Genomic DNA, 26,929 nt, shown 5'->3' on the forward strand with positions numbered 1-26,929 from the left:
CGGTGCTGTCAACCCGAAAAATGCGTTCTGTTTCGTCTCAAGCTTTTACGGAACGATGAGCTCGTGAGAAAACAGCCTGCGCCACCACACACAAACAGACAATTAGGGAGCAGCCTCAGCAGCGGCTGAAGATCTCCATGCAGAAGTAATTCTTAGGCAGCGCTTGTATTGGGAAACCTTGAGTACGGATAACAGATGTTATGCGATAACTCAGGGACTTCCGCACAGCGTGAGCCGGATCTCGCAAAGCATTGATGTAATTTCGGTGATCCGCGTTCACGGAATACCTTTCTGAAGCTCACCTCTTGACTTTCCACCTTTCCGGTCGCATATTTGTGCTGCGCGACGCCGTGTTCAGCCACCACCGGCAGAATGGACTCGCCCAAGCGTAACGGTAACAGCGTCGGCAAAAGAGAGCAAAAGACGCATGCGGAGGCGAGTGCCATACCAGGGGACCGCTACACACAAGGCCTCAGTCACCTGCTGTGACTTGTAGAGGAGGCCAGTGCGTGCATTCGAGTCACGGTTTCCATGAAATCGTGCCAGGAGCTAACGGATGGCAAACAACGATATGATTGTGGCTGTGCGATTTGTCGCCGTGTTTCCTGCGCGATAAAAGCGTCGGAGGTTTTTGCTGGCGGCACGGCCGCTGGTCAGGGTCTACACGATCCACCTAGTAATGTGTCCTTGTCTGGAGACTTTGCATCATGAAGCTCGCGAGTGCATACAGATTGGAAGTATTAGAGGCTCGGAGGCGATTTTTCTTTTCTTATATAGACTTGTTTTGCACGTCATGTAATTGAAGTCAAGCTCACCAACGGCTAGCTGCCTACGTTTAATATACCTAACGACCATAAATCGCGATTGCTAATTTTGACAGCGACGTCATTGGAAATGACAAGCTAAACACAGGCAATTCGGCAACTGTTTAATGCCTGGATGACATCACATAATCAATCTGCGATCAAACTGCAGAATAAAACTGGCCTCAGCGCGGTGTTTGTGATTAATGGCTCAACTTCGACCTCACCCCTCCTGCCATGCTCGCGTGTGCCGAACCATTACACAACACATGCCAAGAGCGATGAGTAACGCTTAAGACACGGCCCGTCGCTCGGCTGGGTGGCCTTCCTGAGCGCAGATGCACTGCGATCCTGGAGCTGTTATCGGCAGCCAGCACCCTGTCTGGGACGGCAGCCATTCCTTCACATCGGCGGGTTTTATGTGCCATTATCGCTCGTTCATCTGGCAGCACTTGAAGGTTCCCAGTCACTCGTTTTAACCACTGCATCAGTGCGTCGGTGGAAAAATAAAGTGATTCTTTGTCATCAGTGTTCCGCGATAGTTGTCAATTTTTGCCGTGCGGTCCTATCTGAAGTAGAAATCTCAGTCCTCAGCATTGTTACATTCAGTTGCTTGACCTTCTAACGGGGGTCGTTCAGTGGAATTGCTAAGCTATTTTTAGATGCAGGGTGACATCTGTGAATGGCAGAGCTATGCCGATGGCACAGTGTCTGTCTGTAGATATACAGGCAAACCGAGTTATAATCGTGATGAGATTAGACTGAGACACAGGTTTCACATAATTCAAATGCATTTTTCACCTTCATTCCTTAAGTTCAGGGTTTTATGACAAAGGAAGACCACAGGTGCAGGTCAGACTCAAACCGAGATGTCAGGCGCTGGGGCAGAACTGCCGGCCACAGAACTCACTCTGTCCGGCAAGGTGTCCACGTACAGGATTAGGCAAGCAACCTATCCCCGATCATCTGTAAAGACGAGCACATCAGCCGCAGTCCTGTCCAACCGCCGCAGCAGACCACTTACGGCACACGTAGAGTGAGGGGTTGCAGCGATCTTCGAGCTGCATTATCTCGCACAGCTCAGGCGGCGGGCCGCAGCTTTTCCAGAAGCACTCGATGCGGCCGCGGTGGCAGTGGCAGACGTGGCAGGGGTCCTGCTGTCGCACCAGACTGCCCTCGGCTATCTCCCGGCCGTTCTCCACACATCCACCCGCCAGCTTGTCTGCGAACACCGCAGGCGAATGTCAGCCAAAGGCACGTGACACGTGCTGACGACATCACGTTTGACGACAGTGAAACCCTGGAGACGGCCACGAGGTGGAACGTTCCTGCATTATTTTCGCGAGGTTTTTTGCGGTCGTCGTCTTTGGGCATTGAGGTAACTGTTCTACTGCGCTTAAACACTGACGTTGCAAGGGATAAAGAACCGGAACAGGATTCTATCGAAGCTTTAAACGCTTACGACACGGACCCCTAGCTGACATGAAAATATGTTAACGAACGGCTATGTCTCCTGGGTGGCAACAATTAGCAGTTTCAAAGCAACCGAGAAGGCAGCAGCACTCAACACATGCAGCTACGTCGCAGTGCGACATACCGGCAACCTTTATAAGATAGACCCGCTTGCAGAGAGCTGGGTCCGTGCCCAATTTTCGCATGCTGAGACGGCCGTTGGCTCTCTTCAGTCTACCGTCCCTTGAGATGTCTAACATTTTCGCGTTCAGTTCATTGACCATTGTAGGCTCTGCCAGCTTACGTTGTTACTATGGCATCTAGGAAAACCGATGGTACTTTTCTGACAGACGTGGGGAGACCCAGGGGACGCCGCTAGCATTCGGCACTAGTGCTTTCAACCTGGAGACTTTAGCGACGCACAAAAGCATATCTTAATAACTGCGACGCAGCGTAGTGCACTAGCCTCCGCCAGAGCGCTGCAGATGTGGCTGAACAACCAGCAGGAGCAGAATGTTCCGAGAAGTTTATGCGACAAAGGTGCCGGGGCACGTGTGCTGTAATGGACAGTGTGAAGAATGCGCTGATTACAGCTGCACAGCATGACTGTTCCCACACTTGGCACGCTTGCTTCCATCCAGAAATAGTTTCAGAAACATGTTTCGTTACGGTAAAGAGACAACATTATAGGAAAGACAATGCACGCAAAGTAGTGCGAGTGAATGAAGTGAATGATAGAAAACGGGACATATAGACAAATAATCAAACTTTTGCACAGTTAACAATCCCTTTGAGTGAAAACCACCGCCAAGAAGATAAGATTCTGTTCATTTCAGATCAGTCCATACACCAGTCTGTCTTGCCCACCCACCCGAATATGTGGGAGGCTCTAGCTGACTACTTGGCTTCAGTGATCTTAATAAGCCCGATAGAAGTATGGCGCAACATGAATTGCATACACGTTATGGAACATTGTACACCGTCTCCATGATCATTTATTAGTGTAGTACTAGTTTGCGCTGTAAATGTTGATTGAGAAGCATGTGGATGGAACGCTTATGGAGGTAATGAATCCTATTCATGTGGTTTGCACGCTAATGATCACGGCAAACTTGTTCATTAGATCCAGCAGAGCACGTCAAATCCGTCGAGGAGTCTCGATGACATTCAGGGCCTCATAGCATCTTATGGCTCTCACATCTCGCAAACCGAGGTGGCTTCAACGTGCTAACATGACGGAGGAAGCGTTTCTAGCAAACGCGTAATGCATCTCTGTAGCATTGTTTTAACATCTACGCTGACGTCACGTCACGTCACATCCAGACGTTAATGACGAGAATTTCCGGGCTATATGGAATGCCATCTGCATCAGTCATGCCATTCAGCGTGCTTGCAGCATGCTCTAAATTGACAAATGGTCATTCCCTATCCTTATTTCTCTCATTTCATGCTGCAGAGCCCACCAGACCGATTGACCTGACCTGACCTGACTCACACCGCTCGACTCACCTTGCGCGGAGAGTGCCGCCGCGGACAGCAGGAGCGCCAGCTGCACGAGCCGAGCCATGGTAGCACACCTGTGGTGGACGGGAGGCGTGCAGGGCGGCCCGGCGGCTCCGGTCGACTGGCGGCGGCCGGCGGCGGAGCGGCACTGACCGTCCGGCCGGCGGCGGGTCGGCGCCGAGGCCAGCCGCGGATCCTCCGCAAGGCGCGGGCCACAGCGGGTCCTTCGCACGGCGCGGGCCACAGCGGATCCTCCTCACGGCGCAGTCCACAGCGGTCACGGCACTGCACGCCGGGTCCGAGGCACGAGTCCCAGACTGGGATCCCCAGCGACAGGGACTCCGCGATGACGCGCCGCTGTGATGCTTCACTTCGTCCGCGCTGAGCTGCTGTCGAGCCTCACGACCGCCCGACACGGCACTCGCGTGGCGTTCCTCAGCGTTCACGCGCTCAACGCCGCCCAGCCCGCACCTGACTCCAGGCCCGCCGTCGCAGGGCCGACTGACCGGTCTTCTTTGCTATCGGTCACCGCTATCGCTCGGTACGTCAGCGTCTCGTCACCTTCCCGGCTGGGGGCGGTGGCTGCTGGCGTTCGGTCCCTGCGCGTCGAGCCCGCCCCGTCGTCTGACTGGCCCACCCTCGCGCACCACACCCGCTGCCTGGGTCGGCTGCACGTGACCGGGGCAAGGCTGCGGCGGTCGCTGCGAGGGCGCCCGCGACCCCGTCGGTCCTCCGAACGTGAAAGTCGCGCGGCGTGGCGGCGGCGGTTTCATAATCCCGCTGGTGACCCCGCCGTGTGGCCTGTGATCATTTGGCGGTGAGGGTCAGGCGATTATCTCGCCGGCACCGCTGTCGGGCGCCCCAACAGCGGGAGAAGTCACGGCTGTGCGTCGCACACGCACGGGCACGGAACCGGTCGCGCACATCGGTGCAGTTCCGACTCACGCAAACTTCGGAGGTGCAGGGGACCGGGGGGTAGTATGCACGCGATCCCGTGGGTCGGTGCTGATGGGGTAGCCGATCACGGTCACACAGATTCAAGGCAGACAGTCACCGAGCTTAGGCGCATCTTCATCCAGAGGATGCAGTTCTCAGTCACGATCTCAGTTCGACAGGCGTGGGAGGGAGCGGAGACTTTGGCCTTGCAATGCGACACGGTTTGTGTGCGCTCTGTCTTCCAGCCAAACGTCAATGCACTAGGTACACATGAATCGGTCAATGCAAATTTATTCTCGGCTCGCTCAGGGCCACGAGTTACGGCGCGTGCTAAGGCAATCGAAGTAATGTCGCTGGTCGGAAGAATCAATTGGAATGGACGCTGTTGCATAAAACATTTTGCTGAGACTCAGCCGACAATGAATAAGGACCAGTCACATACACACACTTAAATCCTCTCATGTTTGGATCCGGGATGAACACACCGCTGCACTGCACCAGTTACAGCAGGGAAAACATTAGCCGCTTTATCCCTGCAACTTATCTCTGCGCCTGGGACAGCCCTATGCCTTCGTTCTTGGGAGCACTCCTAAATTTGACCGATGCCTTACCGATAATGCACCCTAATTCTTGCCGCCCCCGTCACGCCTATTGGAATAACGACCTCATCTTGGCAGCAAATAGGAAGCGGTGTGGATTCAAGATGCATCGTTTCGTACGCTGAAAGATCACCAAAGCTTTCTTTTTACTGAGAACAATGAATAATCTTACCAGCGTGTTCTCGCAACGTCCTCAGAGATATGCAAAACCAAAAAGACAACAGCAGTACTAGCATGGCTCAGTACCACGCTAATATAGATGGCGACGCATTCATATTTAAATCTAATTACAGCCACCGATTCTGAACACCCTTTTATACAGAAAAATCACAACGATTTATAAAGAATAGGCACGCCGGCTTACGTTAGTTCGCACCACTGGACCTCTCCAGATTGTTGGGTAATTTCACCAATTTGTAAGGGGATTGTTGGGGTGGCACGACACCCTTCCAACGGACACTACATGCAGGCGGGAACTCATTACATAGCAGTAGGGACGCATTGAGATGCGTAAGATCGACCCATTATTTAGAGCAACTTAGGAGCTCCTGCGTAACCAGAAAACCTTGGAGCAGCAAAACGAGCCATTTTCAGATAAAAGAACAGCGAGCATCCAGAGATTCGTAAGGCTTCAGTGGGCCCAGGGCATCTGAAGGCCTTGAGCGGCCACTAGGGCTTCTGAGCACCCAGAGGGGTCATACCAGTGATTAGAGGGCTCTTCAGTGGCTAGTGTAGCCCTTCAGCAGGCGAAAGGTCCCTTAGTAGCTAAAATGGTCCCTGAGCGGCCAGGACCATGTGCAGAAGCGGACTAACGCGCTAGACCCCTGAGCAGCTATACAAAAACTAAGTGTCCGGATAGCTGTGGGGAGACAGCTAGAGTGCTCTGAGTGACTAAGCCGGACGTCGAGCGAACAGTAGACCCTCATCAGCCAGAGGGGCCTTTAAAGTGGCCGGACGGCCATTGAGCGGTTAAGAGCCCCCTGATCGGCCAGAGAGGCCCTGAGCAGACAGACCTTGGGCGTTTCCTACGAGCCCTCGGAGTCCAGAGTGTCTCTGAGCGGTCAGCGGGGTCTACGAGCAGCCAGAGGGGCTCTTGGAAGAAAGGAGGAGTCTTTCAGCGTTCAAAAGGGTCTGAGCAGCCAACAAGACCCCGAGTGCCGCAAGGGTCGTGAGGACGCAGCGAAATGGCTCTGGCGATTGGACGGGTCGCTAAGCCACCGAAAAGCTCTCAGCCGCCGAACGGGCACTTCAGTGGTCAGGTGGGCTCATGAGGGATTAGAGGTGCGCCGTGGGCCCCAGATGACCCCTGGGTGGCAAGCTAAGCCCCTATCAGAGGGGAACGCCACCGGCCAGAGTCTCTCAGTGGCTGGAGGGGCCCCTGAGCGGCCGGAGGGGCCCTGAGCATATCGAAGGCTCTGGGCAGTCAATGCGAACCCTGACCGGCTAAATGGATCCTGAGTGGTTCCTAGGTTCGTTAAGTGTTCTGACGAGACTTTGTAATGCAGAAGGGATTCTAGGTATCTATAAGGGCCCTAGGACAGAGTGTTCCTAGTTGTCAAAAAGAGCCCAGCAAGGGTGTAGTTTCTCAAAATGAGTTGATGAGCGCGCAGTAAAAAGACGTAGCGTAGCCCTAAACAACACCAACAAGCCACCTTCTTCTCAGAGTTGTAGGCGTGGGACTGGAGTCACTCCCTACCTTAAGAGGAAGTGGACGTCTCGGCAGAGCCTATTTCAAGATCAATTCACTGACACTCGAATTCCGAGTAACCTAGAGCGAAATCTGCGTATTTCGCTGATCTTGCGGTCATGCCGACACCTTTACATCATTCTTCAGTTGTTTTTAGTTAGAGCCATGTAATCTTCCTTATAACCACGTTTGGATACCTGACTGCATAAGAAGGTCGGCAACAAAATGGGGGCTCACAGCATGTCTGTACTCGCTCCCTGTTCAAACGAGCTGTCATGTAATATGCTATGTACGAAAATGTGCGCCTGTCTGTTTGTCGTCTTTTGTTTGCTGATCCGTGTGCAGATTAAACAGAGGGCAGCGAGAGTCTGAAACTTTCACGCATGTTCCCACAACCGAGAGGGGAACGCATGCGTGCTGGCGTCTGGTGCGGGGATTGATGAGCGCCTTGCGCTGGTGGGAAGTCTGTCTTTTAAGCCCACGCGGTTGCCACTGATCACATACGTGGTTGAAACAAGTTGAACGGTGGTCAAGCCGTCCCAAAGATATTCACTTTGTTGCGCAGGCAATGATGAATCTTGGGGTCACCATTTGTACCAGGACGCTGATTCACGTGAGTAGTCCAGCGCACGAGATCGAGGACTATCGTGGGGATATGTGTATAGATAGCTTATTAAGCTAATATTTGACGCTACCGGAGATGTCGGAGCAGTGAGCATTCGAAAATCTGTGAATTGGGGATCAAACTGGAACTAAGCGGCATCGAAACTTGCGGCAGTGCAAAGACAGTCAGAAATACAACAACGGAGGTAGACAACATGACTGGCTTAAAACTTCTGGCGTGCAAAATAAGGCACGGTGATGACCAGCAGATAACTGAACACAGGCTGTCGTTTGAACTTTACATGGGTCTGTTTGCACGCCACACATTATAAAAGGTCGGACTCGCTTTGTTAACTATGCACTCCAATGTGTCGGGATGTGATCGGTATTGTCCGACGTCGACAGACTGGTAGCACAACACAGTGTTACCAACCCGCACTGTATGGCTTCGAAAGTGCTCTAAAGACGCGTTGCGACCATTCAGCACGCGCCCCTGGCAGGTGGTGAATTAACGCGTTTGTTTTTGCCGCGACGGACTCGGCGGCGGAGGCACGATTTTAGCCTCATGGTTTGCCAGCGGCAAGCGTCAATGACTGTGCTCAGAGAGAGGGACATGCGACCATAGAAACCCCGGGGGAACGAGTCCCCTTTAACAAAATTTACGGCATGTAGTGATCTGCGCGTGACTAAACGTTGAGCGTTGAAAGCACCAGGTGGACCGGTAAAAATAAAATTCGAGGATATCGGGCGCTATTTTACGACAAGGAGTAATTATTTTTCACACCTGCAGCGCACTGAATGCGGCTTTCAGTGAACACCTTTGAGTTACTCCTCCCCACGTTCTGGACGCGTAGAACCAAGCCGTATATTTGAGGCCATCGCAAAAATCGAGATGCCTTGACAGCGTTGGCTTATGCCAACGCTGCATTGATTTGCAAGAGGGTTTTAGGCAATTGTATAGGTGGATGTGCGTGTCAAGAAAGATCAGAACACCAGCGAATTGTCCATGTTTGATAATGATATGCAAGTAGACTGGTGCGGTGACACTTTAAACAGACCGTGATGTGATACACTATGCTCTAAAGCAGATTATTCGATAGAACAATCCCCTTATTATGTCCCCACCCCCGTAAAACTGCGCCATTAAGGGCTGGGTGAGTGCCGTAAGAGCGGTCAGCCGCATCCCATCTCCAAATTCTAACGTTGAAATTATGGAGTTGCATGAAAAAAGAACCGAGGGACAGATCGCATTTGCCTCCAACACTTCGTAGAGTATTTGTGGTCACAGAAAGCAATTTGACTCGAGGCCGACAAACCCTATGGTCCTAGGACAGATCCCACGCGCAATCAGATGTCACTTGCGTGTTGTCATGTTCGTCGTGTACGGGCCAATGCACTATGTGTTGCTCCACCAGGTTAATTCACCGTATTTTACGCGGTCTATCTTATCTTGCTTGTGGTCGCAGCTGTTTCATGAAATTGAATGGAGCGGGATGAAACCCAGCAGAACTGTCACAAGCATGGATAACACCTGTTGGCCAAATCGCAATCCAATTTTACGCCAACCAACACAACATATCGGGATTTTCAGTCATGCTGCTTAATAGACTATAAGTATTACCACATCGCATTGCGCGAATCCATCGCAAGCATCCGCGGAAAGCACTCAGGCCCGCTTGACATTGGCAAAGCATGCTACACCGTCAATGCACATTGCTCGCTTGCAGTTGCAACATTTCGATTTACTGTATGCAAAAACACACATGTCAGGCTGAGTGAGTTCCTTAAGGCATGTATATGTCCGTCTACTTGAAAACAAACATAAAAGCATGGCTAAATGTAGAGCAGGCTTTTTGTATTGCACGAGGCCTTCTTAAGCAGGACCGGTGAAACTCAACAATTTAGTTAACTGTTTTCTTTTTTCTTGTAACGGTCGCGTCACTTTTGCTGCCTTTTGATGAACTGTGAGTTGACACTAAGGCTGGTGACACAGCATTGACAGATACCCCTGGCGGTACATGGGCGGTACATGCCGAGTCTGGAATGTTCCAGGGCCTTGGGGTCCGGGGAGCATTGGTTACGTCTTATCGAGTGTGTGATGTGCGGGTTAGGGTGGGAAGTGAAGATCAGTAATTAATTGGGGTCTAGAAACCCACATGTAATGGAATTGTCAATATTTTGGGTGAAAATGCCCTGGATTAGGTACATTCCAATCGTCAGGAACTCTTTCTGAGGTATTGGATATCCATGAGCACAATACCCCATTTGTCTCCATGGCGATTCTCATTCTGTTTTTTTCTTTGAGCAGTTGAACCACTTCTGAAATACTTGTTGAATGTTGTGGTTAATGGGCATCCAGGAATGCCAGCTTGCTGAATAAGCTTCCATGGGCTGAATGAGTGAAGAGGACAAGCATAACTCCAGATATGTGAAAAAAGCATCCCTGAACTAAGCCCATTGTATTGTTCCAGCCAGGAAGGAAAGCCTCCAATTCCACCCTCACCCAACCTGTTTCCTATCCAGTTGTGGGGAGCCCCTTCAACTAAATTGGGATTGGCAACCTGGTGGGAATCTGGTCTTAGGGAGAGATAGCCTAGACTGCTTCACAGGAAGATTGCTCAGTTGTATCAAAATTATTTTTAATTAGATCTGAGTTAAGCTGCAAAAATATGTAAGATTTTCACTCATGTTTAGCCTACTCTTCGACATAAGTGCCAGCAGTATTAACAGTGAGAGTGGGAATGTTATAGGCCTAACATGTAAACAGGCTGGCTGGTAATGAAATGCTTTCAAGAAAGGTTGTTTGTTTTTGCCCACTCATCAAAGTGTTGGAGGAGACTGTTGGATTTGTTGATAGCTATACCCCCTTGCTGATTAGCCTAGGTTTCAGCATTCAAAATTAGTAGAACTTCTTGGATATATGTATCATCCTTTTTTTGTAACTTAAGAGCTGTGAGGCTGGTGTGCATCTTACTTTTAAGAATGTGTGGTTGTGCATTGTACATTATTTGATTTCACACCCAGCTCATGGTTTATCATCACAAAATCACCAGGAAGTTTCAACAATTATTTGGCTTTTCAAAGTATTCTTGTCCCTTATAAACCATTTAATTATGTAACTAAAAGTTGTATGACATTTGTGTTATTAGATGGCAAAAATGAGCCATGTGTGAATTTAATGTGTTATCTCCTGTGTGCCATGTTACTTTAGTTTTGTCTTGGAGATAGATACACCCTATCATTAATATATTATTCTAATCTATGTGTCTAGGATTGCTGGCAACTTGAGGACCTTTCAGATTTCAGTATGGTTTTGTTTAAATTCAAATTTACTTTCTTGACCAGCCAGTAGTATTTAAAAGCTGCAGTCCCATGTAATGTCCAGGCCTAAGGAATTATCACTTTTCCAGAGAGCCACTGGCCTCCTCAGATGTTCATATTTGGTACCTTTGTATGTTCCATAGGCTAACTGCTGTGACTAGGCTGCCTCACCCATATTTGTGTCATTGCAGTTGCAGTGCCTTGTGCAACCTCTACAGCACAGATGCTTGTTGACTTGTTTTAAAGTGCACACCAGAAGTTTGACAGCTGGGACAAGATGTGTGCAGCAGCACTTGCTCAAGTGAGTAATTTGTGAAGGAAGGAAGAATTTTTGTGCCAATTGCTTGCATTTTATGGTTGTTTCTGTATATTGTTTGCTGTAATTTCAAATACCTTCCAAAGTAGATGGATTTCAGCAGGTGAGAAATGGGGTAAGGGGGACATGAGACAAAGTAGTCATTAGTATGATATATTTGATGGTGTCACATCAGCTTGACAGGGCATTAATGTGATCTCAAGGTGTGCTGAAGTGAGCATGATTTGCCAATGAGCATGATTTGCATCAGCTCAAAATGCCAAGCTTCCTAATGCCTGGCTCATTACAGTTGTGCTATGGCTGACATGTGCCACCTCTGTCACAGTACCCAGTGTCAGAACTGGGGCGGCACCTGCTGTCGACGCAGCAGCGCACCATGCTGTACGAGGAACCGTCCGTTCAGCGGGCCGCCCTCCGTGTCATCCCCCTACAGCGGCTGAGGGCCGAGGCCGACCGCCTGCCGGCGCCACCGTCGGCCGGCGGCGGCGGCCGGCCAGCGCCGGACGCGGGGGCACGACACCAACCGGCATCGCTGTCCGGAGGGCAGGCGACGGCGGCGGTGGAGAGCGTGCCGAAGACAGAGCTGGAGGTGAAGCCGGCGGACCGACGCGACCGGCTGCTGTTTGGCCTGCTCTGCTGGTTCAAGGACGAGTTCTTCAGTTGGTTCGAGCCGCAAGTGTGCGCGTGCGGCGCGCAGATGGCGCTGTGTGGCCGCCGCCAGGTGTCGCCGGTGCAGCCGGACGAGCTGGCCTACCACACCGAGCAGTACAGCTGCGGCCGCTGCGACGGCTCGCGTGCCGAATTCCCGCGCTACAATCACCCGATGAAGCTGCTCGAGACGCGGCGCGGCCGCTGCGGCGAGTGGGCCAACTGCTTCGCGCTCTGCTGCCGCGCGCTCGGCTTCGAGACGCGCTTCGTCGAGGACTCGCAGGACCACGTGTGGACGGAGGTGTACAGCGAGGCGGAGCGGCGTTGGCTGCACTGTGATCCGTGCGAGCGCGCGCTCGACCGCCCGCACATCTACGAGGCCGGCTGGAAAAAGAAGCTGGACTACGTCTTCGCCTACGCGTGCGACGAGGTGGCCGACGTGACGTACCGCTACTCGGTCGACTTCGCCGCCACGGGGCGGCGCCGTCACCGTTACTCGGAGGAGCACTTGGCGCGCACGCTGGTCGAGGTGTGCGGCTGGCTGCAGCGGCAGCTGCCGGACCTGCGGCGCTCGCAGCTGGCCAAGCGGCGCGTGGCCGAGCTGCTGCAGCTGCTGCGGCCGCCAGCGGCGGTGGGCGCCGCCGCCGGCCGCCAGTCTGGTTCCCTGGCGTGGCGCCTGGCGCGCGGCGAGGCGCACACAGCTGTCGCCGGCTTCGTGTTCCGGCCGACGGAGGAGGAGCGCCGCGCACGCCAGATCAACTGGTCCTACAGCGTCACAAACGACCAGTACCGGCGCGGCACGACCGTCGCCGCCGGCTGGGCCAGCTGCGTGCACCGGGCCGAGGACGTCCAGCGTAAGGTGGAGCGCGACTGGCGCATGGCCTACCTGTGCCGCACCGAGGGCGCCGCGCGCGCCGACGTCACCTGGCGGCTGGAGCTGGCTGAGGCGCGGCTGCGCGTGGAGCGCGTGCGCGTGCGCTGCGCGGCCTCGCAGTTCCAGTCGGGCCGCGCGCGCTGGACGTTGAGCGGCGGCGGCCGCTGCGTGGCGCTGGCCGGCGACGGCGCCGCCGCCACCCTGACGGAGCTGGCCGGCTGTGCCGAGCTGACGCTCGCCGCACGACTGGACGGCGGCGACGGCGAGAACGCGTTCCAGCATGCGCAGCTGCTGCGCTCGTCGCTGGACGGACCCGACGCGCCGCTGGAGCTCACCGTCTGGCTCGCGGAGGCACCCGAGGTCGGATTGGCGGGTGCCGATGCGGCCAACTGAGTCACGGTCTTACTGCGACTGGGAAGCACGGGCTCGGGGTAGGCGTGATACGGGAGCGCGGTGCAATGTTCGTGCCATGCGAGACCGTGATGCCAGAGGGGGGCTACATCAGGACTTGTAGTAAATGATTTGTTATTGTTGTGCTTTTCAGCCGCGAAATTGCTGGAGCTGAAAACAACCTACGTTAGTCTTGTTCTGTGATGTGATTGATGTGATGACGGTTGGAACATCCCCAAATGCCTAGCAAATACATACGTAGTTTCATTTTAAGCAAGTGGTGCTATAAAGTCAGGGCGACGAATCGTACGTTCCCTCTTTGATAAGATCAGTGTCGCTATACTCTGTCGCTCAAGCTCGCTGATGAGTGAGCCGGTTCTCACGCAGTCCGTGGAAGCGTGAATGTCCATTGTTTTACCCGGTAATGCGGGTCGGTGGGCTACCACCGTGTCTGCGAACGATATGCACTTTTCACGCGCGTGGTGTTCCGTGGATAACGGAAGGTGCTGGCGACGCGCGTCTGTGGTTTTAAGGGACTATGGCAGTGCCTTCAATAGGGTCTCCGTGTATGTCGATATGGTCTACAGTTTTGGAAGTACTGACAGTGAAGGCCGGAGCAAATACGTTTAGGATCAAGACAAGCATTTTATTTTTACATCATGTGATACGCATCACCGTCTCATAGCCGTTTCATTTATCAGCCTTCGCCCGTATATGGCGCGAGGAATGCCGCTCCCCTTAGAAGTTGCCGGTGTATGTGCGAAGCCGTGCACTTGATCACGGCCGATTTGCTTCAGCGCGGAGTGCCGTTATCGTGGTGTGTAGATTGCGCAGCTGTAGTTAAAACCGCGGTTGCTGGCACAGACCCATTGAAATGGCTGCATTCTGATTTCTAGCCTGACGCGCCGCGCAGGATAGGGTGCTTGCGATTACTTCTTAATCTATTCGATCACGGACGGGCACCATATCTGATGAAATAAAAATAGACTGTGATACTTGAACACTTCCTGCAGTGTACGGTTACTCTTGGCTGTAGGGTTACTCGGGGGGAATATTGCAGAAGGCGTCATTTTCAATAAAAAACGGGCATCCAGAAGTAGGCGATTTTCTGCAATCGGGTTCTCCACACCCACCGTAAACAAATCGCTTGTCATGTAAGGGATTGGGCCTCCGGACGAAATCAGGAGTGCAACGGTAAGTCCTTGGTCATCCAGCAGTCCTATCGTTTGCCCCACTACCGCAAACCATCACTTCGCCATTTCCGTAGATACCGGCAGTCCACTCGGACCACGAATCCAGAAGACGCCCCTGCCTCTAACGGAAGGGGAAACGCGTCGTCTGAATCAGGGGATATCGCAGCTCTTAGTGCAATTCAAAGATTTTGTCTCGCTTAAATTCCGTAAGTGCGTGCGCACATGCCTCTTCACGTTCCTTTTTAACACCAATTTAAAAACTCAAACAAATGTAATTGATTGAAATGTACAGCAGTAAGCGTCAAGAGAAGGAGCATAAAAAGTAAAGCCTCCATTCTTTCGTTGGCACTGTGCCTAGATTCGTGTTATGCATACAAGAAAACCCGATTGGATCATGTCTGTGCACGATTTAGTGGTCTGGAGAGGCATATTTTTAAACTACATTCAATGCGGAACTTCATTCGTTGCGAGAGTTCAGTGATTAGCGGCGCAATGCTCCACCACGATTGGCTCGTTTCCGTTGCTAGCCGTCTGTAAGCAGCGAACGTTGCGGTTTGAAGAACTCGGTAAAGAACTATGTGGGACGATGTATGGCGCAGTGTTTTGATGTGGTGCAGTAGGTGATGAGTTGTGTGTGGAGACATTTTAGCGCATCGTTGACCGCCCTGGTGACAGGTTAAGTGGTTAAATATGTAAGTGCATGATCAAGCCATTTCCTACCCTGTAGTCCTTGGTGGCAAACGCTTCTAAAAGCACGGAGTCATGGGTCTTTCCCAAAACAAAATCCAGTCCCCAACGTGTTACTTGGTGAAATTTGCAAATGCAACTACGAATTGGTATCCTTGTCCCAGCCGTGGTAGCCAGGTCCTTCGCAGGCCATATGGCCAAGGTGGCACTTTTCAGTTATACCGTGAAGCTGACTGAGAACCACAAAGTTGGCATTCCTTGCTGGTGTGGTGTGCAAAATGACAATTAAATTTGATATGTAAGTGTGCACTGCAGATGCAGAAAATTGTGTGCATGCTGGCATGTAGGCATGCAGCATAAATGCAGCACAAAAAGTGCAGCAGGACCCACTTTGTCAGTAGATTGTGACTACTTCATGTGTGGGTTATGATTGGGTATTGCATCCTCTGACACCTGGCTCAGGTCCAGTCTAGTGGTCTGGTTTAAATTGGAGGAAAACTTCACATTATTGTGGTATGGTAGCCAGTTGTCAGGCAGCATTATCTGTTAATCTGGAGTGCACTATTGGGCACTAGGCTGTGGGTAATGGCATTGGGCACTGCTTAACATTGTCTAAGGCCAAAACAACATTGTAGTGAAATTGAAGAAGTATAAGGTGGGACTACAAACTTTTACTTTCAACATTGGGGCATGAAATGGTCTACCATCAGCTGGTGGGAATCCCAATTCTCATGAAGTTATTATAAATTTATAAATGGAAATAAATAAATATCAGGTCTTGCTTTTGCCAGAACAGCAAATGAGCAAGGGCTTAGGTGTCTCCAGAAATCAATGACTATGATTTACTGCTTTGGTGGCACTTTACATGCAGTCTGCAAAATCAATAAATGGTGTTACTGGATCATTACCAGTGCTAGGAATGTTGGAGATTTGCTGGTAACAGGATATCTGGTATCTGGTATCTGATATCTGGTACCAGGATATGGTATCCTGTGTGGGAGGTTTGTCTGCACCAGGCTAGGGTAGCTTGTGTTGATTTCACTGGCCTGTTGCTAAATTACATTTAATAACACTATGCCATGTGACCATAGTCTGGTGAAACTGATGCAAGCCACCTTATACTTTCAGATTGGATCTGTTGGGTCCTGCCCACACCAAGGTTCAGCAATGGCTACCACCGTTGAGGAAGTTGAGGAAGCTGGCGACAGCATACCAACACACGCCTACCCTTGTCCGACGTGTGGCATGCTGTTCAGCGAGTCAGACATGTGCGATACACACGCTTCGTTTTGTTCGCAAAGTGACGATCCTGGAGGGGACTGGACTGAAGAGAGAGTTCATTTGCTCGTCGACTGTATGGATGCTAGATACGCCAAATTTGTGCAGATGTCACCGAAGGAGAGGAAGCACCACTGGAAGCGGACGGCGCACGTTGTGGGCGCCACGGCCGACGAGACGCGACACCGCTGGAACCAACTGATCTCCTCGTACAACCGGATCAAGCTGGCCAAGGCGCATGGCCGCTCGACGGCCGCCGATCGGTGGCAGTACTATGAGAAGATGGACAACATCCTGGGCGAGCGGGTGTCAGTGCGGCCTGAGTTTGTCATCTCGTCCATGCCGCTGGAGACGTCCGCTGACGGCACGATCCAGCCTGGCAGCGGCATGCTGCTGTCGCCGGAAGGCGATGTCGAAGTGGGCGGCACCAGCAAGCTGATCGAGCTGATGCAGGAGCGTTACCCGCGCTACACGAAGATGTCGCCGAAACGGCGGAAGATGTTGTGGCAGGAGATCGCCGACCTGCTGGGCGTGTCGCCGGATGAGGCGCGAATCCGGTGGAACATGCTGGTCGGCTCGTACAAGCGGACCAAGTTCAACCGGACGATGAAGCGAGGCGTCCGCAAGTACAAGCACAAGTGGCAGTACTTCGAGCAGATGGACAAGATCCTGGGCGACAAGTACAAGCCGGTGATGCCGCTGCTGGTGCTATCGTCGCGACCGATCCAACCGAACCCCACAGTTACGTTCTCCACAGCGCCCACGCTCTTCACGACCAACGCGGCGACGAGCAGCGTCGGCCAGGCGGCCACCACCGGTACCACGTCCACGGCCACGGCCAGCGTGCTGCAGATCGGCCCCACTGGTCTCCTGCAGGCCGCACCCGGCGTCCTCCAGCCGGGCACCACTGGCATTCTGCAGCCGGGCACTACCGGCATACTGCAGCAGGGCACCACCGGCATACTGCAGCAGGGCACCACCGGCATATTGCAACAGGGCACGACAGGTATTTTGCAACAGGGCACGCCGAACGTGCAGACCGTGCTACAGGGCACGCCCGCGCAGCAGGCCGCTGAGGTCGAGATGTTCACCAGCAAGCGAAAAGCGCTCTTCGTGGAGGAGTACCTGCGCGCCAAGGCGCGACGCGAGGAGTTGCGATTGCAGCTGGAGGAGCGTCGCATCCGGGCCCTGGAGCGCCTCGTCGACACCATGGAGGCACGCTCCCAGTGTTGAGTGCGTGCCGGGCGACGGCAGATCTCAAGGCCGGAGTGAACGAGGCGTGTTGCTGTGCCTGGTCTGACGGTCGAGCGTGGGGTTAGCCGTTGCCTCGTAGGTGTGTCTGTGGACGCGTAAATGCAAGGTGCGGCGCGAGGCTGTGCCAGAAATATGGCCAAGTGCGATGCAAGAAAGTGTTTATGTGCTCTCGAGGATTTGCACAACGATCCCGGATGTGGTGCCTGGTGCGGATGTCGGTCATATGCCCTGCCTTGGCATTATCCGACGCCATTGTGTTCTGATACACAATGCATGTTCAGTACTTGATCACGTCGTGTTCATCGATGGGAAACACCACTGACCCGCCGCGGTGGTGTTCGAAGTGGACGCGGCTGGAACATCGGTGACCAGCCCAGCGTATGCCGGACATTCCGTTGCCGCGGCGGTGGTATGTCATGATCATTACTTTGCCATTCATCCCATATGCTGTTTGAAGAGGCTCCAATGAGGCTCCCGAATATTCTTTGGATTTCTCTTTCTGCGTGCCTCAGAAGCGGAGTCAGAGCATACTCCGCATTGGTCGAACATGCACCATTAATCATAAAGTTGGAAAAGTTTGGATGCAATTTGCTTAAATGAAACGATCTCCACGACAAAATCGGAACACCCTGGTTTCCTGTTCTGCCGCGCTATTTTCTTTTCGACGTCCACTGAAGAGGCACGCTTGTTTTACAGGCCATGAGAAAATCGAAATATGATGCTGCCAGAATCTGACGCCCAGTGTTTTGTTGTCAGTTGTTCTCATCTATATCTATATCACCAGGTAAAATACACATTCGAATTGCTTGTATTACATGGTCTCACACAATTACACCCAGATAACCTCTCGCATGGGTTTTCCACGTCGTGGCGGTCGCAAGGGGGATCTCCGTGAAACAAATGTGTCGCAGGCCTGTGTGAACCTCTCGCGCTGCGGGATGTCCACTGCAGGATGCTAGGCACCGTGGGGATGGCTCATAAGCCCAGTGCATAACTTCCCACATTATGCGCATGAGTGTGCACGGTCGGAAGTGCGGGCGCACGCGACATCGCTCCTTACGGGGTCCTATGCGCTATGGATAACCTTGCGAACTTGGAACGAGCAAGATGTACGGACGATCGGTTCAGCGGGTTGTCCGCTGCGGGCCTGATCTCCGGGTATCGTTCAGGCTGTCTGTATGGTTAAGTGGACGGGAGAAGCCAGTCAACACATGTAGGTAGGACAATAATTTTATATGTCCCAAAATAAACATTCGGGCAACGCGGTAAACTGCGCTCATGGAAGGTGTATCTCCCCCCCCCCCCCTGAATGGTCGGCGGGGCCATGTCCCTTAATGTAGGACTGCGAGCAACAGACAGGTGCCCCCTGAGTTCATGCACAGATGTGGAACTTTTTCCGACACGATGAATGCAATCAGTGAAGCTTATGACACATTTCGGGCGGGTGAAATCGCTGACAAGCGGCGTCGAACTTCCGCGTCGCAGGAATCCAACGGGCCTCAGTTGCCCACGTTCCTGGTCGTAATGCGGCAGGCAAACGCCTCAGCCGACCTGTTGGTTCCACAGCTCGTCGACGAGCCACTTCCTCCAGCGGTGGGCGGCCATGGGGGCGAGGCCGCCGCCGGCAACCTGATCTTCGTCCTCGGTCGTGGTGGGATCCGCCTCTTCCTCCACCAGCTCCTCCGCCCACTTGTCCTCCAGAGAGAGGCACATGTTGTGGAGCACGCACGCCGCGCACGTCAGCATGACGGCCTTCTTCACGCTCTTGGTGTCGACGAAGCTGAGCCGGCGGAAACGCGCCTTCAGCACGCTGAGCGCGCGTCGGCTCACGTCGACCGTGTCTGTCAGCAGCTGGTTGTAGTAGTGCTTCTTGTCGCCGGGCGCTACGCGGTTCGAGCGGAACGGCGTCATCAGCCAGGGCCGCAGCGGCAGTGACACGCCGCCCACCAGGAAGCAGTCGCCCGGCAAGTACACGTCGCGGAAAGCGTCGTTGGCGAGCTGTTTGGCGAGCGGACTGCCGTCGAGCACCTCCGACTCGTGCAGCGAGCCCGGGCTGCCGACGTACACATCCGTCAACCGGTTGCTAGCGTCGCACACCGTCATCATGTGAAACGAGAAGAAGCCCTTGCAGTTGGCAAACTTGTTCGGCTCGTACATGGGCTTCCGAATGGGGATGTGGCAGTCGGCGACGGCGCCCAGCACGCCCTTCACACCGGCCACCTTACGGAAGGACTCGACTGTACTGAGCATCTGAGGCCCCACAGGCAAGCGAATAAAGAGCTCTTTCAGGTTGGTCAGGCGTTCGATGATCTCATCCACGAACTCCCACGCCGTGGACATGCTCATTTCAAACTGCGTGGCGACCTTTCGGAAGCTGAGAGTGCTGCCCAGGTAGAAGAGTGTCAGCAGCAGTTGTTTTTCGCGGGGAGTTGGCACCAGTCCTGCCCCTGTCGGGTTGCCTTCGCGCTCGCCCAGGATATCCACCATGCTGGCGAGCGTCTCCCTGTCGACGCGGAAGTTGGTGCGGAATTCTTCGTCCGTCATCTGAGGTATCGTTTCCTCATAGTATATGTCGCACTTCCTGACATGTTCCCGTTCAGAGGGTCTGAAATTAATAGACGCGTCAGCGCACTGAGCTAAGCGCCCGGCGTAAGGTGGGGTTGTACAATCGCCAGTAAAGGGCATCGTTCGATGGCAAAGTAAACAAACTACCTTCCGTAACCACAGGCACGAGTGATGACGCCTCACTAAAGCAGTGGTGAAAAAAAACATCACATGGAGTGTGGTGTTCGTGTCTGCACTTACATGTTGCAGCAAAAAGAGCACCACTTAACGCAAAACAACACAGGTGGCCTCGCTTTACGCTGGACATCACGATCTCAAAACAACCTACATTTATGCACAGGATTCCTTTTGGAGTCCACCACGCAGAGCCCAGATCTCTACAGAATGAGACAAAACAATGACACGAGTCTTTACGCCGTTCTCAACGCGACTGGCGCAGAGCCGCATATGGGCAATCACAGGGGCAGTGCATGCGAACAGCTCTCCAGCATTACTCTCTACTCGGCAACGCGAATATTCGGGGCTAAAACTTTTAAGTTCAATAAAAGCACAGCAATGTAAGTTTTGATACCTTATTCAGTGTTCTTTGGCTCGTAACGCAGTATCAATGACATTTAAAGTGCCACCACAATGGATTTACATGAAACGCGTGACAGCTCCGCCCGCAGGGCCATGTTGACAAGATAAGGTCTGTGAACAACAACACAAAATTGGAAACAAAAGAACGCCTTTAAAGGCCAACAGCTGGGAATATCACATGAATCGCGAAGAAGCACCACAACTTTCTAAGAACGCATGAAATGACACCTTTTGATTTGCCGAAATATTTTACGGGTGTCACAATACTTACAGTTCTTCGATAAGGGCGTCTTCATCCGTTTCATACCCGATCTCCCTTGACAGTTCATCCAAGAAGAATGCCTCTAGACTCAGAGGATCTTGATGCTTCAGTCCTCGGTTGCTGACATGTGGTACCTCAATAAATTCCTCAGACCACATGGCTCCATCCATTTCCCTGAAACCAATGTTTAAATCAGCGCAGAAGTCATTGAACCACGCAAGCGGTGTAATGTCAATAAAGTATTGAGCCGACCCATGCTATGTGTCCATGTGACCCATGTGTCTGGCCGAAAAGCTTAAGACATCAACCGTTAGAGAGCAGCTTGGTGCAGGCTATATAAGTTCTGAACTATTAAACAACGCCATCGCCACATTCTTTCAAAAATTCCATCGAAACATGACCCTACAGTGTACGCTATACTGCCCATGAGTGATCACATACGGCCAAGGTCGTTAAAGGGCCGTCTTCAAGTCAACCCTCATACATAGAGAATACTTTTTGGATATGCATAAATGCTTTTTCGCAACGTACTTATCAGAGTGGAATATTTCTAGGGCCCCGTTTTAGACCGCGAGTCTTTTACGCGACTGCAGGGTCACTTCAACCTCTACAATTCGGACGTGTAATACGTGATCATTTTCTTCAACGCAAAAAGCTCACATGCGATTTTTTTACCAACTTTTACGCACTGACAGAGGCGGATACGAAACTTTGCCAAGGGAGAGCCACGCTCTGCTGTGATGCCCGTCCTCACAAAAACCCAGATTTCGGTCACCTCAGTTTCAAATTATCTTGTTTTAATCGGGAAACTACCATCCTTTGCACATCGTAGAAGGTTCAACATATACGTAGATATGTATGCAAATGGTGCGAGTTATTTTTTCCGGAGACTAAACGGGTCGTCTACCATTCTGAGGAATTATTTTGGAGAAGATATGACAAGTCAAGTTTGAACTAAGTGTTCCACATTTATGTGGGCCTTTGCTGAAATAGCCATCTTGAAGACCTTTCGGTTCCGTTCACAACCCTGACCTTCTTAACACCTAAGCCCGTCTACTTTCTGAACTACACGCCCGCGAAACGGGGAAAGGTATATTGGGGAGAGTATGTCAAGGTCATCTGGGCATTCCTTGGCAACTTGGGATGAAACGGTATGTTACCAAATAGGTATAGGTGGGGATTACTTGTTCAGATTTGTATTGGTTGGCCAATGAAATAGAGAACATAATCACTCGCACGACGAACAACTTTTGTCGTAATGCGGAAGCCAAACGACTTTGCACACAATTGTTTTGCAAAAATACATTCCGCTGCATATGCGCGCACTAACAACAACTTTACTTGACTCACATGTCAGCCCTACCCTTATCGTTGACACTGGTTCGATTGTGGACAAATTCGACAGCTAATGCTGTTGCCCTGAACACAAATGTGCTCGATACAATGTCCTGCAGGCATTGTAAAATGTTAAGCTTACATTGGTTTTTAACGTTCTGTCAAGAGGCAACCACGGGTGCCAAAAAAGACGGCCCAAGGTGTACGACCTCCTCACCGTCATCAAGAGGATGCGGAACAGTTGGTTCCGGTCAGCGAAGCCGCCTCCAAATTGCACGGGTGAAATATCCTGGTCAAGAGATGACAGGCCGTCCCCTCCTAGCACGGGTTCCCCAGCGGCTGTCATTCTGACGAAACGGCGGCCGGGGACCTTTGGTCGATGCGGAGGCCCTCAGAGGAATGAGTCGTACGCCGCGCCGGTCCACTACCTGAAGTGGCAAGCCCTCTGACCGGAGCATCTGGCAAGGGATCGATGCAGGGCTCTCACCGACGCAAAACAATCCTTTATCGGCGTAGAAAGTCTACTAACTAGCGCCGAGAAACGGTGCGGAAAGCCCTTCGTTTGGTACTGAGGACTGTGTCACCAGGCATTCCACCATCTAATTGTCCATTTGAACCTTTAAAGCGTCATTTCCCACATCTCCTTCCATTGCCGAGATGGCTTTTGATAATCAAGGGCCAGTACCTGTTCCTATCAGCACATGCGCCCCAGGGCGAACAGGGGTTATTGCAGCCACAGGATCCCTTGTTAAAGGGCGCTGTGGGCCCCTGACCAGCACAGGGGGAGGTTTTACTGCTTTAGGGACCCGATCGATCGAAAATGCCTTTTGATTGATATCTTTAAGTGCCAGCCTTATGCCTGCTTGGGAAAGAGGCCTCCAAGGCACAGACCGGCACGAAGCCGACCGCTCGGTATTAGTGATCTCAGTCAGGTTAGACATGTGACATAGAGGCCTTCACTATTCAAGGGGCCCGTGATTGCTGCGCGAGGCCGTTTGACCAACGTGTGATGGTTTGGCCTACGCACTGCCCTTTGGACACTCCGACCGGGATCGTGATGGTTTGGGAACCTTTGTGGGGCCCCATAAATTGTGTTCCTGTTATAGGTAAAGGATATAATCTTTTGAAATGAAGATGTTTGGGACCCTTTCGTCGAACGAGTCCATCCAGGATGTGGTCAGAGTGGAATATAAAGGAAATTGAATGTCCTGGAACTTCGCGCCACTCAAGAATGATGCTTTGATGGCGCTTTGAGTGGTCTGCTTAGATCTGCTGTGTCAACAAAATAAATGTTATAGTGTCTTTGAGGCGCCCAAGCAGTCTGGTGCTAATCAAAATAAAGGTTGTAATATCCTGACATTTAGGCTTTTGGTGCCCCTTTCACAAGCAGGCTAATCCAGGATTGTGTCAGACTGGACAGGAAGGAAGGACAGGAAGCTGTGGCACCCTGGTTTTACTGCCCCTTGAAAAAAACAGATTTTGGGTCCTTTTAATGGCTTGCTGATATCTGCTACCCAAAACAAAAGTTTTGGTGTCCCACAAGGAAGGTGCTGGTGCCCCCTCAGCCGATCCAGTGTTCTATTAAAGTGGGACCAACAACATTTCTGTGCCCCTAGAATCTGGTGCCCCTGAGAATGAAGATATAGGGTCCCTTGCAGTACTCTCTGGAATTGGGTGCATCTCAAAAATTAAGATTTGCAACCCTCTGTGGTGCTGCTGAAACTTGGTGTCTCTTGAAAACGTAGGTTATGTGGTTTCCAAATAAACTGTCATCCCTTTGGACACCAATACCTCATAGGTGCTCCAATACTAAAGGCAGACTCAGAATTATTCCAGTATAAGAGGAAAATAATTGGCAAATAAATGTCAAAGCAATTAGCAGAGAATGCTGCACCTTTATACATGCTAAACTTTAGAATGATGTTTTGGTGCATACATTCCCTTTAATCAAGCATGTAGCTTTCATATATCATGACTGTCCAGCCACTGCTTACGTATCATCATGTGTGCTGACCAATTTTCAGGGCCAATATGCCTACAATCCATTACCAATTTAGGCTTGATTTATTAAAATTTTAGTGACAATAACAAGATAACAACAATACTTTGCTTAAGGACCATATGTGACATACCATGGAGGCTGAGGTGGTTGTTGGGGCAAGTAAATAGTGTACCCATAACACAGTATATGTACAAGTTTCCAGCACTGTAAACATAATAATACCATACCCTTGATTCAGGCACAGTCAAAACTGCATTAGGCACATAGTCATCAAACCACATATATCCATGATACCAGAACTGAATTCTATAGCAGATGCTAGACCTATATGCATCAAAATCATGGCACTGGGAAGCCTAGCCTAGCCTAGCTTAGCACACAATGACCCTGTTTCTGTCAGGCCATGAGCACTTAAATATGACATACAAAAAAGTGCTATGAATGTTTTGAGATACTTTAGTCTATGTTTGTTAAGCTCAAAAGATTCAAATTTACTGGCAGTGCAATTGCATTATGATCCCTTGTTTCCAAAGAACACTGAACTTATTGTTAGACCCTGATCATTGTCAAAAGGCAATGCCCCTGAGAGAAACTATATGAGCATACTTTGACACCAAGGCACAAAACAGGTAACCATCTAACCCAACAACTACATCACCTGACCAAAAGGCACAGCTAATGATCTTATGCAGAAAATAGCTCAGTCCAAACTGCCAGTAGTGGGAGCAGGTGCTAATTTAGAGCAGATATCAAACAACTATTAGAACATATTGTGAAAACACCCATAAGCATGCCCTCAGTAGCCAAATGTTTTATTGCATTTGGCTGCAATAATTGTTTGATATCTCCCTGATCAGCAACCAGTTAAGCTGCACCACATCACGGCACATCAAAACCACTTTTTCAACTCATTAGGAGCTACCCATGTTTTCTGTGGGTTAGGGAAAAGTTGAGCCTTCATGGGCACGACCAAAACATCACAAGGGGGCAGGTGGAATTAAAAGTAGTTCTACCATGAGGGAGCAAACAGGTTTCTCACTCATATCCAACAGACATACCTCTCAGCTTCTGCCCTGTCCTCCATTACAAGGGCCGATTCTTAATGTTAACTAGATGATGCACAGTTTGCTTTCAGCCGGTCCCACAAGCACAACTCGCCCCTCCCGCCTTATTTATCGTCGTCCAGGACTGGCCGGGACACCCTACATCAAAACAGACGGTTCACCTAAGATCAAACGCGTTCAAGCGTCCGTTTCAGCTGTCTTCATCGCGGCATTTTCGTCGCAGTCTTAATCTGGTAGCTTTCCTGTTATTTATCATGAAAGCCGAGCATGGTAAAGGAAAATGGGGGATTTAGCGACGTTTGTGTGTCGGGGCAATATGTACGACTATGGACTGTGTACTATGGAGTCTAACAATTAACTGCTAACTTACTAGTATGGACCTGTATGCACTCAGTTCAGAAGACCCAGGCTCGAATCCCAGCAATCTCAAGGACAGAATTCAGGTTGTGACGCGTGATTGAAAGCCAAACATGATTGAAAGCCGAACACCATTCAGTCCCTTTCAGACCTCGTTAACACCTGATCATGGTTGGAGCATTAACTGGCCGATGTAATGTGTACCCATCAACACTCCAAGTGATGATGATAGTCAGAACAACTAGTCCCTCCTTAACACGCGCCCGGGTGGTCGGCTGGACACCCTTCGCTCGGGTGGGGTGGCGGGGGGGGGGGGCAATTTGACCCCCTGAGATTTTGAGAACTACGAGAGCTAGAGACACCAAATTCACAGCGTATGTTGACTTGTACGTGAACTCACTTGGGTCAAAGTTTGACTTTCATAGGTCATGACCTTCGGGTCAAATAAGGTTATACAAGGTAAATATCCATGTTGGTATCCGAAGTGCCCCAGAACCTACATAACTGTTTCCAAGCGAAAGGTCACATGCTCATTTAAGGTCAGTGATCTTTTTGACCTTTTAAAGGTCATGGTGACCAAAATTATACAAGACTGCTAGGAGTTTTGCACTTTAATAAACGACAAAGTTTACGTTAGGCAGTATGCTCCTAAAAACCAAACGTTGACCTAAGTTATTTTAGGTCAATGACCTATTTTAAGCCCTAAGAAGTCCATGGAAGATGCAGAATGCGGTTCCTACTTTTAATAAATTCGAAATGAGCACCAGAAACTATCCCATACAACAAGTCCTGGAGTAATAAAACAGACTGGCTTGACCCTTGGTCTGACTTTCATACCTGACCTGACTGTAATTTGCTGATTCAGTTGGCGTGTTTGCTAAGAAAGCATTTCAGAAATGTATGGCTTCGTCTAACACTCCGTTGTTGCATAAGATTGAACGATTCCCTAGGAGTTGACTTCGGTGAAACCATGGCCTGATTTTGACCTGCCGTAGGTTAGTGACATTACCAGATACATCTAAATTTTAGTCACCAAACGATTTGCTTTTCATTTGTCTACAGCTATAGAAAATTTGGTGCTGCTGTGCCACATCGTTCGGAAACCATTTTGGAAAACCTTCTGGGGGGATTTGACTCCCCTCCCCACCCGAGCGCGTGTTAAGACGCGCTCTGGTGAAGGGTCAATTTGACCACCCCGAAGGTTTTGGCGGAATAGTTTCC

The 26,929-nt window shown here is 51.2% G+C and overlaps 3 protein-coding genes across 5 annotated transcripts; 2 read left to right on the forward strand and 1 right to left on the reverse strand.

The window, feature by feature from the left end:
• Window positions 1-11,746: 11,746 nt before the first annotated feature.
• Pngl (N-glycanase Pngl) lies at window positions 11,747-13,405 on the forward strand (the record flags this gene model as incomplete). Its single annotated transcript, XM_037232303.1, has 1 exon — window positions 11,747-13,405. A coding segment is annotated over one exon (1,389 nt), but the record flags the coding sequence as incomplete, so codon positions are not given.
• A 1,452-nt stretch (window positions 13,406-14,857) lies between these two features.
• On the forward strand, window positions 14,858-18,279 carry LOC119107769 (uncharacterized). 3 transcript variants are annotated; one of them, XM_037231317.1, is made up of 2 exons: window positions 14,858-14,891; window positions 16,141-18,279. In XM_037231317.1, the coding sequence occupies exon 2, from the start codon at window positions 16,180-16,182 to the stop codon at window positions 17,521-17,523; it is 1,344 nt and encodes a 447-aa protein (XP_037087212.1). In that variant the 5' UTR covers window positions 14,858-14,891; window positions 16,141-16,179; the 3' UTR covers window positions 17,524-18,279. The 3 variants fall into 3 exon arrangements, with proteins under 3 accessions (XP_037087212.1, XP_037087211.1, XP_037087213.1); XM_037231316.1 differs by lacking the exon at window positions 14,858-14,891 and adding an exon at window positions 14,924-15,017; XM_037231318.1 differs by lacking the exon at window positions 14,858-14,891 and adding an exon at window positions 14,926-15,000.
• Window positions 18,280-18,336: 57 nt separating this feature from the next.
• On the reverse strand, window positions 18,337-25,458 carry LOC119107770 (putative nuclease HARBI1). The gene is made up of 3 exons (XM_037231319.1): window positions 25,346-25,458; window positions 20,960-21,124; window positions 18,337-20,149 (listed from the first exon to the last, which is right to left on the reverse strand). Exons 1-3 carry the CDS (start codon window positions 25,369-25,371, stop codon window positions 19,087-19,089), a joined length of 1,254 nt encoding a protein of 417 aa, XP_037087214.1. The 5' UTR covers window positions 25,372-25,458; the 3' UTR covers window positions 18,337-19,086.
• Window positions 25,459-26,929: the final 1,471 nt, after the last annotated feature.

This window comes from Pollicipes pollicipes, unplaced genomic scaffold (assembly GCF_011947565.3).
Source record: "Pollicipes pollicipes isolate AB1234 unplaced genomic scaffold, Ppol_2.1 Scaffold_6686;HRSCAF=7923_pilon_pilon_pilon, whole genome shotgun sequence".
Lineage (NCBI taxonomy): Eukaryota > Metazoa > Arthropoda > Thecostraca > Pollicipedomorpha > Pollicipedidae > Pollicipes > Pollicipes pollicipes.